The following is a 17,550-nucleotide window of genomic DNA, read 5'->3' on the forward strand; positions in this document are numbered from 1 at the left end:
TGTATTACACCACCAGTCCCCCAGGGGGCAGTAGTCCTGTGAGGAGGAGGAGGAGGAGGAGGAGGAGGTGTCTATATTAACTATGTGTTGTTGTGTATTACACCACCAGTCCCCCAGGGGGCAGTAGTCCTGTGAGGAGGAGGAGGAGGAGGAGGAGGTGTCTATATTAACTATGTGTTGTTGTGTATTACACCACCAGTCCCCCAGGGGGCAGTAGTCCTGTGAGGAGGAGGAGGAGGAGGAGGTGTCTATATTAACTATGTGTTGTTGTGTATTACACCACCAGTCCCCCAGGGGGCAGTAGTCCTGTGAGGAGGAGGAGGAGGAGGAGGTGTCTATATTAACTATGTGTTGTTGTGTATTACATCACCAGTCCCCCAGGGGGCAGTAGTCCTGTGAGGAGGAGGAGGAGGAGGAGGTGTCTATATTAACTATGTGTTGTTGTGTATTACACCACCAGTCCCCCAGGGGGCAGTAGTCCTGTGAGGAGGAGGAGGAGGAGGAGGAGGAGGTGTCTATATTAACTATGTGTTGTTGTGTATTACACCACCAGTCCCCCAGGGGGCAGTAGTCCTGTGTGTGGCGATGGATCAGAGGGCAGAGCAGAGCAGAGGAAGACTGTCGTTAAAACACTGGAGGAATACACCAATGACAGCTCGGCACCTGCTGACGGACACATAGTACTCATACAGGTCAGAGACACACAGCTCTACACCTGTTAGACTAGATAGTACTCATACAGGTCAGAGACACACAGCTCTACACCTGTTAGACTAGATAGTACTCATACAGGAGACACACAGCTCTACACCTGTTAGACTAGATGGTACTCATACAGGAGACACACAGCTCTACACCTGTTAGACTAGATAGTACTCATACAGGAGACACACAGCTCTACACCTGTTAGACTAGATAGTACTCATACAGGTCAGAGACACACAGCTCTACACCTGTTAGACTAGATAGTACTCATACAGGTCAGAGACACACAGCTCTACACCTGTTAGACTAGATAGTACTCATACAGGTCAGAGACACACAGCTCTACACCTGTTAGACTAGATAGTACTCATACAGGTCAGAGACACAGCTCTACACCTGTTAGACTAGATAGTACTCATACAGGAGACACACAGCTCTATACCTGTTAGACTAGATAGTACTCATACAGGAGACACAGCTCTACACCTGTTAGACTAGATAGTACTCATACAGGAGACACACAGCTCTACACCTGTTAGACTAGATAGTACTCATACAGGAGACACACAGCTCTATACCTGTTAGACTAGATAGTACTCATACAGGTCAGAGACACACAGCTTTACACCTGTTAGACTAAATAGTACTCATACATGAGACACACAGCTCTACACCTGTTAGACTAGATAGTACTCATGCATGAGACACACAGCTCTACACCTGTTAGACTAGATAGTACTCATACAGGTCAGAGACACACAGCTTTACACCTGTTAGACTAAATAGTACTCATACATGAGACACACAGCTCTACACCTGTTAGACTAGATAGTACTCATACAGGAGACACACAGCTCTACACCTGTTCGACTAGATAGTACTCATACAGGAGACACACAGCTCTACACCTGCTAGACTAGATAGTACTCATACAGGAGACACAGCTCTACACCTGTTAGACTAGATAATACTCATACAGGAGACACACAGCTCTACACCTGTTAGACTAGATAGTACTCATACATGAGACACACAGCTCTACACCTGTTAGACTAGATAGTACTCATACAGGTCAGAGACACACAGCTCTACACCTGTTAGACTAGATAGTACTCATACAGGTCAGAGAGACACAGCTCTACACCTGTTAGACTAGATAGTACTCATACAGGTCAGAGACACACAGCTCTACACCTGTTAGACTAGATAGTACTCATACAGGAGACACACAGCTCTACACCTGTTAGACTAGATAGTACTCATACAGGTCAGAGACACACAGCTCTACACCTGTTAGACTAGATAGTACTCATACAGGTCAGAGACACAGCTATATACCTGTTAGACTAGATAGTACTCATACAGGTCAGAGACACACAGCTCTACACCTGTTAGACTAGATAGTACTCATACAGGTGACACACAGCTCTACACCTGTTAGACTAGATAGTACTCATACAGGAGACACACAGCTCTACACCTGTTAGACTAGATAGTACTCATACAGGTCAGAGACACACAGCTCTACACCTGTTAGACTAGATAGTACTCATACAGGTCAGAGACACAGCTCTATACCTGTTAGACTAGATAGTACTCATACAGGTCAGAGACACACAGCTCTACACCTGTTAGACTAGATAGTACTCATACAGGTGACACACAGCTCTACACCTGTTAGACTAGATAGTACTCATACAGGAGACACACAGCTCTACACCTGTTAGACTAGATAGTACTCATACAGGAGACACACAGCTCTACACCTGTTAGACTAGATAGTACTCATACAGGTCAGAGACACAGCTCTATACCTGTTAGACTAGATAGTACTCATACAGGTCAGAGACACACAGCTCTACACCTGTTAGACTAGATAGTACTCATACAGGTGACACACAGCTCTACACCTGTTAGACTAGATAGTACTCATACAGGAGACACACAGCTCTACACCTGTTAGACTAGATAGTACTCATACAGGTCAGAGACACACAGCTCTACACCTGTTAGACTAGATAGTACTCATACAGGAGACACACAGCTCTACACCTGTTAGACTAGATAGTACTCATACAGGAGACACAGCTCAGACGTGTTCTCTTCTCTCCTCGTCCAGGTCCCTCGCTCCAAGTGGGAGAAGGAGGACTACGAATCAGAGGAAGAGGAAGGAGGAGGGGTCAGGGTTCAACTCCGCCCCCTGCTCACCCCCTCCCTCCCTTTCCCCCCTGGACCCCACATCACCGTGACGACGGAGGCAGGGCGAAGGAAAGAGAGGGACTGTACTTTTCCCAAGCCAGAGAGAACTATGTCCCCCTCTAGTGGCAGAGACAGAGAAGACGGCCTGCAGGGTGGAAAACACTCCGGAGACCCCATCCCTTCTGAGAAAGACGGAGAGACGGAGAGAAAGAGAGATCATTTAAAGGAAAAGGAGCAGGAGAGGGAAAGAGATAACGAACGGGACAGAGAGCGGGCGAAAGAGAGAGAAAGAGAGAGAGAACACAGCCGTGCTTCTGACAAAGATATGGACAGACCGAGAAAGATTCCCTCTTCCTCTTCCTCTCAGCGGCCGGAGAGGCGAGAGAGAGAAGGAGAGAGGACTGGGGAGAGAGGGAGCGACCACATCAGTGAGAAGAGCTCCTCTCAGCGGCCGGAGAGGAGAGAGAGAGAAGGAGAGAGGATTGGGGAGAGAGGGAGCGACCACATCAGTGAGAAGAGCTCCTCTCAGCGGCCGGAGCGAGAGAGGAGAGAGAGAGAAGGAGAGAGGACTGGGGAGAGAGGGATCGACCACGTCAGTGAGAAGAGCTCCTCTCAGCGGCCGGAGCGAGAGAGGAGAGAGAGAGAAGGAGAGAGGACTGGGGAAAGAGGGATCGACCACGTCAGTGAGAAGAGCTCCTCTCAGCGGCCGGAGAGGAGAGAGAGAGAAGGAGAGAGGACTGGGGAGAGAGGGAGCGACCACATCAGTGAGAAGAGCTCCTCTCAGCGGCCGGAGCGAGAGAGGAGAGAGAGAGAAGGAGAGAGGACTGGGGAGAGAGGGAGCGACCACATCAGTGAGAAGAGCTCCTCTCAGCGGCCGGAGCGAGAGAGAAGAGAGAGAGGAGGAGAGAGGACTGGGGAGAGAGGGAGCGACCACAGCAGCGAAAAGAGCTCCTCTTCCTCCTCACACTCTTACTCACGAGATCGTAAACCTTTTTCTTCTTCCAGGGACCACAAAGCGACCTCTGACCCCAGAGCCAGGGAGCACAGAGACCACAAACATAAAGACCACAACGACCAGAACTCCTCCACCGTTGACCGTAACACCAACTCTACTGACCGTAGACCACTAGACGACCAGGAGACCACCAGAGAACACAGAGACCGCCTCGAACCCAAACACAAAGACCACAGAGAGCTAGGCAGTGCCTCTCCCGTCTCCAAGAGAGCCCCACCTCCATCGGACCCCTCCTCCTCCAGCACCCAGAGATCTCAGGGAAGCTCTGAGCCCACCAGACCTAGCGAAAGCAGCCCTGGCAGGGACACGACGCAGGACAGATACCCCTCTCCTCAGGTCTCCATCTCCGTGGAGAACCAGCCCGGGAGGGGGAAGGCTGAGGGAGAAGAGCCCAGAGTGGAGCGCTCCTCAGCGGGGAGACAGAGCCAACAGGCCAGCCTAGGAAACCTAGAGAAGGAGATGAGTGGTGGAAAGCCCCACCAACACCCAGCCTCACTCCTACAGCCCCCCAGGACTGACAACAGGGCAGGGGTGCCCCGAGCTGTCAGAGAGAGAGAGAGAAAGAAAGAGAGAGAGAGGCAGATGCAAAAGACGAGGGAGAAGATGGAGAAGGAGAGAGATGAGGAGGGAGATAAAGAGGTCGATAGGGAGAAGGAGAGAGAGAGAGGGGTCGATAGGGAGAAGGAGAGAGAGAGAGGGGTCGATAGGGAGAAGGAGAGAGAGAGAGGGGTCGATAGGGAGAAGGAGAGAGAGAGAGGGGTCGATAGGGAGAAGGAGAGAGAGAGAGGGGACGATAGGGAGAAGGGGAGAGAGAGAGGGGTCGATAGGGAGAAGGAGAGAGAGAGAGGGGTGGATAGGGAGAAGGAGAGAGAGAGAGGGGTCGATAGGGAGAAGGAGAGAGAGAGAGGGGTCGATAGGGAGAAGGAGAGAGAGAGAGGGGTCGATAGGGAGAAGGAGAGAGAGAGAGGGGTGGATAGGGAGAAGGAGAGAGAGAGAGGTGTCAATAGGGAGAAGGAGAGAGAGAGAGGGGTCGATAGGGAGAAGGAGAGAGAGAGGGGGGTAAGTAGGGAGAAGGAGAGAGGGAGGGAGAACCCTAAAGTCAGACCCCCTCCCTCGGCCCCTTCTTCCAGACCTCCTCCCTCGGTCCCTTCTTCCAGATCTCCTCCCTCGGTCCCTTCTTCCAGATCTCCTCCCTCGGTCCCTTCTTCCAGACCTCCTCCCTCGGTCCCTTCTTCCAGAACTCCTCCCTCGGTCCCTTCTTCCAGACCTCCTCCCTCGGTCCCTTCTTCCAGACCTCCTCCTGACCTGGTCAGAGAGACTGATGAGGCCTTCGAACCTGACTACAGCGAGGGAGAGATCTCAGAGGGGGAGGAGGAAGGAGAGAGAGCGGTGGAGGGGGAGAGAGCGGTGGAGGGAGAGAGAGCGGTGGAGGGAGAGAGAGCGGTGGAGGGAGAGAGAGCGGTGGAGGGAGAGAGCGGCAGAAGTCGTAGCAGCAGCGCCAGCTCTGTCGGTAGCCTGGGCAACAAGAAAGACAAGAAGAAGAAAGATAGAAAAGAGAAGAAGAAACAGAAGAAGAAGAAGAAGAAGAAGGATAGAAAGCAGAGGAGACAGGGGAGCCTGGACGCTGAGGAGGGAGAGATCACGGGACTGAAACACAAACACAAGAAGAAGAACAAGGAGAAAGAGGACAATGAGAGAGAAGAGGAGGTGGAGGAGGAGAGAAGAGGAGAAGACCAAATGGCTAGCGTAGCCTTATGAGACGTTTTCGTTGTGAAGCGTTTTCGACACGTTTCAGCCCAAGGCTCGTGGCCCCTAAACCTTATTCCCTAACTAGTGCACGACTGAAGGACAAGCCTAGTGTACTAAGAAGGGAATTCGGGTGCCATTTTTTTGCAGGAAAGAGACTTGGTTTTTCTTCCCTCCTGTCAGTGAACTGTAAGGTCCTCAAGAGAGGCATCACACAGCCTGTATTCCAAACACCTATTCCCTATGTAGGCCCCTATACGTAGGGGACGTGGGTGTCGTTTGTGCCGGGACACCCCGTAGTGTAGATAGTAAAGAGGACTTGAATCGCTCTGCAAGCTGTTCACTCTAGTTCAACTCTTTATCTAAGGGGGATGTTTGTTTAGTTTTTTTTTGCTGAGGATTTGAAATAATTTAATGAATTTAAAGGCTGATGTATAAAATAAATATATATTTTGTTTTTTTTAGACTCTGCTAAAACAGAGGCTGTTTGCTTGGACCAGTCGGTTTACTTGAATGATGCTTCAAACTATTTGTTTTGTGTGTTTAAAAAAAATAAAAGGATGTAATTGCTAAACCTTGGTTTGTCCCTCCCCTCCCCCCGTCCTCCCGTCCCTCCCCTCCTGTCCCTCCCCTCCCCCGTCCTCCCGTCCTCCCGTCCCTCCCCTCCTGTCCCTCCCCTCCCGTCCTCCCGTCCCTCCCCTCCTGTCCTTCCAGTCCCCAGGTCTTTATTGAAGAGTTTCTACGACCTGGGATGGATCCCAAATAGCAACCGGTTCCCGATGTAGTGGACTATATACAGAATAGTGCACCGTTATGGACACACACACAATATATACCATCTGATTAGATATGTATTCTAGAATGAAAATACCGTCTTTTCACATATCAGATATACATTCTCTAGAGTGAAAATACCATCTTTTCACATATCAGATATACATTCTCTAGAGTGAAAATACCATCTTTCATATCAGATATACATTCTCTAGAGTGAAAACGTGTAGGAGGAGGACGAAAAGCACTATCAAGATGTCAATTTATGTTACTCTGCTGTCAACAGACTGACCTAGAGGTAGTTGTGGGTCTATGTTACTCTGCTGTCAACAGACTGAGCTAGAGTGACCTAGAGGTAGTTGTGGGTCTATGTTACTCTGCTGTCAACAGACTGAGCTCGAGTGACCTAGAGGTAGTTGTGGGTCTATGTTACTCTGCTGTCAACAGACTGAGCTCGAGTGACCTAGAGGTAGTTGTGGGTCTATGTTACTCTGCTGTCAACAGAGTGATCTAGAGTGACCTAGAGGTAGTTGTGGGTCTATGTTACTCTGCTGTCAACAGACTGAGCTAGACTGACCTAGAGGTAGTTGTGGGTCTATGTTACTCTGCTGTCAACAGACTGACCTAGAGGTAGTTGTGGGTCTATATTACTCTGCTGTCAACAGACTGAGCTAGACTGACCTAGAGGTAGTTGTGGGTCTATGTTACTCTGCTGTCAACAGACTGAGCTAGACTGACCTAGAGGTAGTTGTGGGTCTATGTTACTCTGCTGTCAACAGACTGAGCTAGAGGTAGTTGTGAGTCTATGTTACTCTGCTGTCAACAGACTGACCTAGAGGTAGTTGTGGGTCTATATTACTCTGCTGTCAACAGACTGAGCTAGACTGACCTAGAGGTAGTTGTGGGTCTATGTTACTCTGCTGTCAACAGACTGACCTAGAGGTAGTTGTGGGTCTATGTTACTCTGCTGTCAACAGACTGAGCTCGAGTGACCTAGAGGTAGTTGTGGGTCTATGTTACTCTGCTGTCAACAGACTGAGCTAGAGTGACCTAGAGGTAGTTGTGGGTCTATGTTACTCTGCTGTCAACAGACTGAGCTAGAGTGACCTAGAGGTAGTTGTGGGTCTATGTTACTCTGCTGTCAACAGACTGAGCTAGACTGACCTAGAGGTAGTTGTGGGTCTATGTTACTCTGCTGTCAACAGACTGAGCTCGAGTGACCTAGAGGTAGTTGTGGGTCTATGTTACTCTGCTGTCAACAGACTGAGCTCGAGTGACCTAGAGGTAGTTGTGGGTCTATGTTACTCTGCTTTCAACAGACTGAGCTAGAGTGACCTAGAGGTAGTTGTGGGTCTATATTACTCTGCTGTCAACAGACTGAGCTAGAGTGACCTAGAGGTAGTTGTGGGTCTATGTTACTCTGCTGTCAACAGACTGAGCTAGACTGACCTAGAGGTAGTTGTGGGTCTATGTTACTCTGCTGTCAACAGACTGAGCTCGAGTGACCTAGAGGTAGTTGTGGGTCTATGTTACTCTGCTGTCAACAGACTGAGCTAGAGTGACCTAGAGGTAGTTGTGGGTCTATGTTACTCTGCTGTCAACAGACTGAGCTAGAGTGACCTAGAGGTAGTTGTGGGTCTATGTTACTCTGCTGTCAACAGACTGAGCTAGAGTGACCTAGAGGTAGTTGTGGGTCTATGTTACTCTGCTGTCAACAGACTGAGCTAGACTGACCTAGAGGTAGTTGTGGGTCTATGTTACTCTGCTGTCAACAGACTGAGCTAGAGTGACCTAGAGGTAGTTGTGGGTCTATGTTACTCTGCTGTCAACAGACTGACCTAGAGGTAGTTGTGGGTCTATGTTACTCTGCTGTCAACAGACTGAGCTAGAGTGACCTAGAGGTAGTTGTGGGTCTATGTTACTCTGCTGCCAACAGACTGACCTAGAGGTAGTTGTGGGTCTATGTTACTCTGCTGTCAACAGACTGACCTAGAGGTAGTTGTGGGTCTATGTTACTCTGCTGTCAACAGAGTGATCTAGAGTGACCTAGAGGTAGTTGTGGGTCTATGTTACTCTGCTGTCAACAGACTGAGCTAGAGTGACCTAGAGGTAGTTGTGGGTCTATGTTACTCTGCTGTCAACAGACTGACCTAGAGGTAGTTGTGGGTCTATGTTACTCTGCTGTCAACAGACTGACCTAGAGGTAGTTGTGGGTCTATGTTACTCTGCTGTCAACAGAGTGATCTAGAGTGACCTAGAGGTAGTTGTGGGTCTATGTTACTCTGCTGTCAACAGACTGAGCTAGACTGACCTAGAGGTAGTTGTGGGTCTATGTTACTCTGCTGTCAACAGAGTGATCTAGAGTGACCTAGAGGTAGTTGTGGGTCTATGTTACTCTGCTGTCAACAGACTGAGCTAGACTGACCTAGAGGTAGTTGTGGGTCTATGTTACTCTGCTGTCAACAGACTGAGCTAGACTGACCTAGAGGTAGTTGTGGGTCTATATTACTCTGCTGTCAACAGACTGACCTAGAGGTAGTTGTGGGTCTATATTTTGCAAAAGTACTTCCCAAAATTCACCAGATTTCCAGAAATCCCAGGTTGTAGGATTCCCAGATTCCCTTCTTGATTTTAGGAATCTGGGATTAAAAAAAATATATGTGTGTGTGTATATATATATATATATATATATATAAGTTTCCAGAGTTGTTCAACCCTAGAGGTAGTAGGGGGCCATGTCTTATGGCATTAATGATATTTGCCAGTCTGTGAATATTGTTGTTAGTGGAGGTGGACTGGGGGTAGAGATGCACTGGATGGTGTTACATATTGGATTCAAAAGGTTCCATGCATTGCACTGTGAAGATTCATCCATCTGTGACTTGGGTTTTCTGCAATGACCTCTGTTTAATTTAAACTACCAGCTGAATGAACCGGAGGGACATTTTTATTGTTTTGAAGGTAAAAATTAAAAAATTCTGCAAAAAACAAGAAGTTGTCCTCCATTTTCTTTGTTCTTCACTTTTAGTTGTTTGTTTTTTTACCCAGAAATCAAAGGTGCTTCAAATGTGGATCACTTTAAATAACATGGTTATATACCAGTACTGAGGGTCTGTAGTTTATATTAAGGGTCTGTAATTTATATTAAGGGTCTGTAATTTATATTAATGGTCTGTCATTTATATTAAGGTTTATATTAAGGGTCTGTAATTTATATTAAGGGTCTGTAGTTTATATTAAGGGTCTGTAGTTTATATTAAGGGTCTGTAGTTTATATTAAGGGTCTGTAGTTTATATTAAGGGTCTGTAGTTTATATTAAGGGTCTGTAATTTATATTAATGGTCTGTCATTTATATTAAGGTTTATATTAAGGGTCTGTCATTTATATTAAGGTTTATATTAAGGGTCTGTAATTTATATTAAGGTTTATATTAAGGGTCTGTAATTTATATTAAGGTTTATATTAAGGGTCTGTAATTTATATTAATGGTCTGTCATTTATATTAAGGTTTATATTAAGGGTCTGTAATTTATATTAAGGGTCTGTAATTTATATTAAGGTTTATATTAAGGGTCTGTAATTTATATTAATGGTCAGTTTGTTCATTGTTACTTCCACATCGGTTAATGTTTTACTAAATCTAGTCACAAATGTATATTTTCCTTAAACAGCCTTGTGTCCTTATTCTGTTACTCGGGTAGAATGTCTACCAATGTGCTCGTCTTTTTGGTGGGAAATTACACTGGTCAACTCAAAACGTTTTAATAAAGTATAAACTCATTTTAGATTAGGGACTGGAAAACATGCTTTTACTAATGATGAGTTGATGGTTAATACATGATGAACAAACACACTTTTATAAATACTATATAAATGGTTCATTACGGAACCTTAAATAATGTCGTCACGGTGATGTGTGGGGGGGGGGGGTGCGCAGGGGGCGGAGTTGAACCCTGACCCGTCCTCCAGATGTTCTCCAAGTGAAAAGCTTGGCGAGTGAAGACCTTTGCCCTTTGACCTTCTTAACGTGTTGTTCTGTCGGATCCGCTATGCCCCGACTAGTTTCACGACGTTTTTTAGGAACTTTTAATTGAAGTCGCCTGTCATACTAGTCAAGCGCAGGATCTGCAAGGAAGGTTCGATGCCAAGATGAGGTTTTTAGGCTTCTGGTAAAAGAGGGAGATGGAGGAACGAGGCTAACAAATGTCTGTAGCTTTATTTATTTTTATTCAGCTATTTAACTTGGCAAGTGAGTTAAGAACAAATTCTTATTAACAATGACGGACTACACCGGCTAAACCCGGACGACGCTGGGTCAATTGTGCACCGCCCTATGGGACTCCCATTCACGGTCGGATGTGATACAGCTAAACCAGTTAGGTAAATGTTTAAATTAGTTGACCATTGACCAAACTGACAAACATGAGCTTCAATGATTCGCCCACGTAATGCCCATTTTAATAGGATGAAAAATATGGACCCACCAACCGACGACAACAGAACGGTTCCCACCTGAGGAAAAGGAATGGGGCCACCAGTCGACGACAACAGAACGGTTCCCACCTGAGGAAAAGGAATGGGGCCACCAGTCGACGACAACAGAACCGTACCCACCTGAGGAAAAGGAATGGGGCCACCAGTCGACGACAACAGAACGGTCCCACCTGAGGAAAAGGAATGGGGCCACCAGTCGACAACAACAGAACGGTTCCCACCTGAGGAAAAGGAATGGGGCCACCAGTCGACGACAACAGAGAGGTTCCCACCTGAGGAAAAGGAATGGGGCCACCAGTCGACGACAACAGAACGGTCCCACCTGAGGAAAAGGAATGGGGCCACCAGTCGACGACAACAGAACGGTTCCCACCTGAGGAAAAGGAATGGGGCCACCAGTCGACGACAACAGAACCGTACCCACCTGAGGAAAAGGAATGGGGCCACCAGTCGACGACAACAGAACGGTCCCACCTGAGGAAAAGGAATGGGGCCACCAGTCGACGACAACAGAACGGTTCCCACCTGAGGAAAAGGAATGGGGCCACCAGTCGACGACAACAGAACGGTCCCACCTGAGGAAAAGGAATGGGGCCACCAGTCGACAACAACAGAACGGTTCCCACCTGAGGAAAAGGAATGGGGCCACCAGTCGACGACAACAGAGAGGTTCCCACCTGAGGAAAAGGAATGGGGCCACCAGTCGACGACAACAGAACGGTCCCACCTGAGGAAAAGGAATGGGGCCACCAGTCGACGACAACAGAACGGTTCCCACCTGAGGAAAAGGAATGGGGCCACCAGTCGACGACAACAGAGGTTCCACCTGAGGAAAAGGAATGGGGCCACCAGTCGACGACAACAGAACGGTTCCACCTGAGGAAAAGGAATGGGGCCACCAGTCGACGACAACAGAACGGTTCCCACCTGAGGAAAAGGAATGGGGCCACCAGTCGACGACAACAGAACGGTCCCACCTGAGGAAAAGGAATGGGGCCACCAGTCGACAACAACAGAACGGTTCCCACCTGAGGAAAAGGAATGGGGCCACCAGTCGACGACAACAGAGGTTCCACCTGAGGAAAAGGAATGGGGCCACCAGTCGACGACAACAGAACGGTCCCACCTGAGGAAAAGGAATGGGGCCACCAGTCGACGACAACAGAACGGTTCCCACCTGAGGAAAAGGAATGGGGCCACCAGTCGACGACAACAGAACGGTTCCACCTGAGGAAAAGGAATGGGGCCACCAGTCGACGACAACAGAACGGTTCCCACCTGAGGAAAAGGAATGGGGCCACCAGTCGACGACAACAGAAGGGACACACACATACTTACAATGACACCCCAACACACACACACACACACACACATACTTACAATGACACCCCAACACACACACACACACACACATACTTACAATGACACCCCAACACACACACACACACACACATACTTACAATGACACCCCAACACACACACACACACAGACACACACACACTTACAATGACACCCCAACACACACACAATGACACACACACACACACACACACACTATAACCATGTTATTTATTCTATTCATTACTAATGTAGGGGTACATGGACTCAGTACTGGTACTCTCTGTATAGAACCATGTTATTTATTCTATTCATTACTAATGTAGGGGTACATGGACTCAGTACTGGTACTCTCTGTATAGAACCATGTTATTTATTCTATTCATTACTAATGTAGGGGTACATGGACTCAGTACTGGTACTCTCTGTATAGAACCATGTTATGTATTCTATTCATTACTAATGTAGGGGTACATGGACTCAGTACTGGTACTCTCTGTATAGAACCATGTTATTTATTCTATTCATTACTAATGTAGTGGTACATGGACTCAGTACTGGTACTCTCTGTATAGAACCATGTTATGTATTCTATTCATTACTAATGTAGGGGTACATGGACTCAGTACTGGTACTCTCTGTATAGAACCATGTTATGTATTCTATTCATTACTAATGTAGGGGTACGTGGACTCAGTACTGGTACTCTCTGTATAGAACCATGTTATGTATTCTATTCATTACTAATGTAGGGGTACGTGGACTCAGTACTGGTACTCTCTGTATAGAACCATGTTATGTATTCTATTCATTACTAATGTAGTGGTACATGGACTCAGTACTGGTACTCTCTGTATAGAACCATGTTATTCCCTGTGTATTCATTACTAATGTAGGGGTACATGGACTCAGTACTGGTACTCTCTGTATAGAACCATGTTATTTATTCTATTCATTACTAATGTAGGGGTACGTGGACTCAGTACTGGTACTCTCTGTATAGAACCAAGTTATGTATTCTATTCATTACTAATGTAGGGGTACGTGGACTCAGTACTGGTACTCTCTGTATATAACCATGTTATTGACTGTGTATTCATTACTAATGTAGTGGTACATGGACTCAGTACTGGTACTCTCTGTATAGAACCATGTTATTTATTCTATTCATTACTAATGTAGTGGTACATGGACTCAGTACTGGTACTCTCTGTATAGAACCATGTTATGTATTCTATTCATTACTAATGTAGGGGTACGTGGACTCAGTACTGGTACTCTCTGTATAGAACCATGTTATTTATTCTATTCATTACTAATGTAGGGGTACATGGACTCAGTACTGGTACTCTCTGTATAGAACCATGTTATTTATTCTATTCATTACTAATGTAGGGGTACGTGGACTCAGTACTGGTACTCTCTGTATAGAACCATGTTATGTATTCTATTCATTACTAATGTAGGGGTACATGGACTCAGTACTGGTACTCTCTGTATAGAACCATGTTATTTATTCTATTCATTACTAATGTAGGGGTACATGGACTCAGTACTGGTACTCTCTGTATAGAACCATGCTATTTATTCTATCCATTACTAATGTAGGGGTACATGGACTCAGTACTGGTACTCTCTGTATAGAACCATGTTATTTATTCTATTCATTACTAATGTAGGGGTACATGGACTCAGTACTGGTACTCTCTGTATAGAACCATGTTATTTATTCTATTCATTACTAATGTAGGGGTACATGGACTCATGGTAATATTTAATCAACACAATACTCTACTTCTCTACGCTGAACCTAACTCATCAGATCTTCAGCTATAGGAAAGACCAGTCCTGCGAGGATTTTCGTGGAGGGTTTTTTTTTGTGTGTGATATTTGCGATCAAAAAAAAAAGCTTGATTTTGCTGCGTAAATTCTGCTATTTTGCATGGCAGTATGCAATGATTTTGTTCAATTTATCACAAATGCGCTGACGAGGGAAAAAGTTTATTGACTTGATTCAACCATATTATGCGGTAAATTGTGCAGTGATTGGTTGAAATTGCGAGCCCTCTTTTTTTTGTCGTGCGGTGATGGGTCAGTTTTATGCGACACAATTGCGACGATTTGACTGTTTTATACAGTAATTGATTAGATTTGTAAACTCTTGCGTAATATGCGGGGAATTGTTGATTTGGGGGAAGAAGAAAACCCATTTACGATCGCAGAATCCTGGAGGAACTGGGACAGACGCAAGGAGATGACACCGTATCCGAAATAGCAGGTGATGTTGTGATGCTATTTTTGGATAGTGTATTTTCAGATTAGAGTTCATGACTGATCATTTTTTCTGTCTGTCCGACCGGTTTATAGTTGTAGTGTTGACAGTCTAAAGACCAGTTTATAGTTGTAGTGTTGACAGTCTGTCCGACCGGTTTATAGTTGTAGTGTTGACAGTCTGTTCGACCGGTTTATAGTTGTAGTGTTGACAGTCTGTCCGACCGGTTTATAGTTGTAGTGTTGACAGTCTGTCCGACCGGTTTATAGTTGTAGTGTTGACAGTCTAAAGACTAGTTTATAGTTGTAGTGTTGACAGTCTAAAGACTAGTTTATAGTTGTAGTGTTGACAGTCTAAAGACCAGTTTATAGTTGTAGTGTTGACAGTCTAAAGACTAGTTTATAGTTGTAGTGTTGACAGTCTAAAGACCAGTTTATAGTTGTAGTGTTGACAGTCTAAAGACTAGTTTATAGTTGTAGTGTTGACAGTCTAAAGACCAGTTTATAGTTGTAGTGTTGACAGTCTAAAGACTAGTTTATAGTTGTAGTGTTGACAGTCTAAAGACTAGTTTATAGTTGTAGTGTTGACAGTCTAAAGACTAGTTTATAGTTGTAGTGTTGACAGTCTAAAGACTAGTTTATAGTTGTAGGAGTCACAGTCTAAAGACCAGTTTATAGTTGTAGTGTTGACAGTCTAAAGACTAGTTTATAGTTGTAGTGTTGACAGTCTAAAGACTAGTTTATAGTTGTAGTGTTGACAGTCTAAAGACCAGTTTATAGTTGTAGTGTTGACAGTCTAAAGACTAGTTTATAGTTGTAGTGTTGACAGTCTAAAGACTAGTTTATAGTTGTAGTGTTGACAGTCTAAAGACCAGTTTATAGTTGTAGTGTTGACAGTCTAAAGACCAGTTTATAGTTGTAGTGTTGACAGTCTAAAGACTAGTTTATAGTTGTAGTGTTGACAGTCTAAAGACTAGTTTATAGTTGTAGTGTTGACAGTCTAAAGACCAGTTTATAGTTGTAGTGTTGACAGTCTAAAGACCAGTTTATAGTTGTAGTGTTGACAGTCTAAAGACTAGTTTATAGTTGTAGTGTTGACAGTCTAAAGACCAGTTTATAGTTGTAGTGTTGACAGTCTAAAGACTAGTTTATAGTTGTAGTGTTGACATTCTAAAGACTAGTTTATAGTTGTAGTGTTGACAGTCTAAAGACTAGTTTATAGTTGTAGTGTTGACAGTCTAAAGACCAGTTTATAGTTGTAGTGTTGACAGTCTAAAGACTAGTTTATAGTTGTAGTGTTGACAGTCTAAAGACCAGTTTATAGTTGTAGTGTTGACAGTCTAAAGACTAGTTTATAGTTGTAGTGTTGACAGTCTAAAGACTAGTTTATAGTTGTAGTGTTGACAGTCTAAAGACTAGTTTATAGTTGTAGGATTCAATCTAAAGACTAGTTTATAGTTGTAGTGTTGACAGTCTGTCCGACCGGTTTATAGTTGTAGGAGTCACAGTCTAAAGACTCGTTTATAGTTGTAGTGTTGACAGTCTAAAGACTAGTTTATAGTTGTAGTGTTGACAGTCTAAAGACCAGTTTATAGTTGTAGTGTTGACAGTCTAAAGACTAGTTTATAGTTGTAGTGTTGACAGTCTGTTCGACCGGTTTATAGTTGTAGTGTTGACAGTCTAAAGACTAGTTTATAGTTGTAGTGTTGACAGTCTAAAGACCAGTTTATGGTTGTAGTGTTGACAGTCTAAAGACTAGTTTATAGTTGTAGTGTTGACAGTCTAAAGACTAGTTTATAGTTGTAGTGTTGACAGTCTAAAGACTAGTTTATAGTTGTAGTGTTGACAGTCTAAAGACTGGTTTATAGTTGTAGTGTTGACAGTCTAAAGACCAGTTTATAGTTGTAGTGTTGACAGTCTGAAGACTAGTTTATAGTTGTAGTGTTGACAGTCTAAAGACTAGTTTATAGTTGTAGTGTTGACAGTCTAAAGACTAGTTTATAGTTGTAGTGTTGACAGTCTAAAGACTAGTTTATAGTTGTAGTGTTGACAGTCTAAAGACTCGTTTATAGTTGTAGTGTTGACAGTCTAAAGACTAGTTTATAGTTGTAGTGTTGACAGTCTAAAGACTAGTTTATAGTTGTAGTGTTGACAGTCTAAAGACTAGTTTATAGTTGTAGTGTTGACAGTCTAAAGACTTGTTTATAGTTGTAGTGTTGACAGTCTAAAGACCAGTTTATAGTTGTAGTGTTGACAGTCTAAAGACCAGTTTATAGTTGTAGTGTTGACAGTCTAAAGACTAGTTTATAGTTGTAGTGTTGACAGTCTAAAGACTCGTTTATAGTTGTAGTGTTGACAGTCTAAAGACCAGTTTATAGTTGTAGTGTTGACAGTCTAAAGACCAGTTTATAGTTGTAGTGTTGACAGTCTAAAGACCAGTTTATAGTTGTAGTGTTGACAGTCTAAAGACTAGTTTATAGTTGTAGTGTTGACAGTCTAAAGACCAGTTTATAGTTGTAGTGTTGACAGTCTGTCCGACCGGTTTATAGTTGTAGTGTTGACAGTCTGTCCGACCGGTTTATAGTTGTAGTGTTGACAGTCTGTCCGACCGGTTTATAGTTGTAGTGTTGACAGTCTGTTCGACCGGTTTATAGTTGTAGTGTTGACAGTCTAAAGACCAGTTTATAGTTGTAGTGTTGACAGTCTGTCCGACCGGTTTCTAGTTGTAGTGTTGACAGTCTGTTCGACCGGTTTCTAGTTGTAGTGTTGACAGTCTGTTCGACCGGTTTCTAGTTGTAGTGTTGACAGTCTGTTCGACCGGTTTCTAGTTGTAGTGTTGACAGTCTGTCCGACCGGTTTATAGTTGTAGTGTTGACAGTCTGTCCGACCGGTTTATAGTTGTAGTGTTGACAGTCTGTCCGACCGGTTTATAGTTGTAGTGTTGACAGTCTGTCCGACCGGTTTATAGTTGTAGTGTTGACAGTCTGTCCGACCGGTTTATAGTT

At 44.7% G+C, this 17,550-nt stretch overlaps 1 protein-coding gene across 1 annotated transcript in view; it reads left to right on the forward strand.

Moving 5' to 3' along the window:
- rbbp6 (retinoblastoma binding protein 6) overlaps positions 1-6,239 on the forward strand; it is a 58,882-nt gene extending 52,643 nt beyond the window's left edge. The window contains exons 19-20 of the mRNA XM_090194380.1: positions 554-692; positions 2,825-6,239. Coding sequence (XP_090050506.1) covers positions 554-692; positions 2,825-5,677 — 2,992 coding nt within the window. The 3' untranslated portion in view covers positions 5,678-6,239. The remainder of the gene's footprint in view (positions 1-553; positions 693-2,824) is intronic.
- Positions 6,240-17,550: the final 11,311 nt, after the last annotated feature.

This window comes from Oncorhynchus mykiss, chromosome 13 (genome assembly GCF_057628025.1).
Source record: "Oncorhynchus mykiss isolate SJ-2025 chromosome 13, ASM5762802v1, whole genome shotgun sequence".
NCBI classification, from domain to species: domain Eukaryota; kingdom Metazoa; phylum Chordata; class Actinopteri; order Salmoniformes; family Salmonidae; genus Oncorhynchus; species Oncorhynchus mykiss.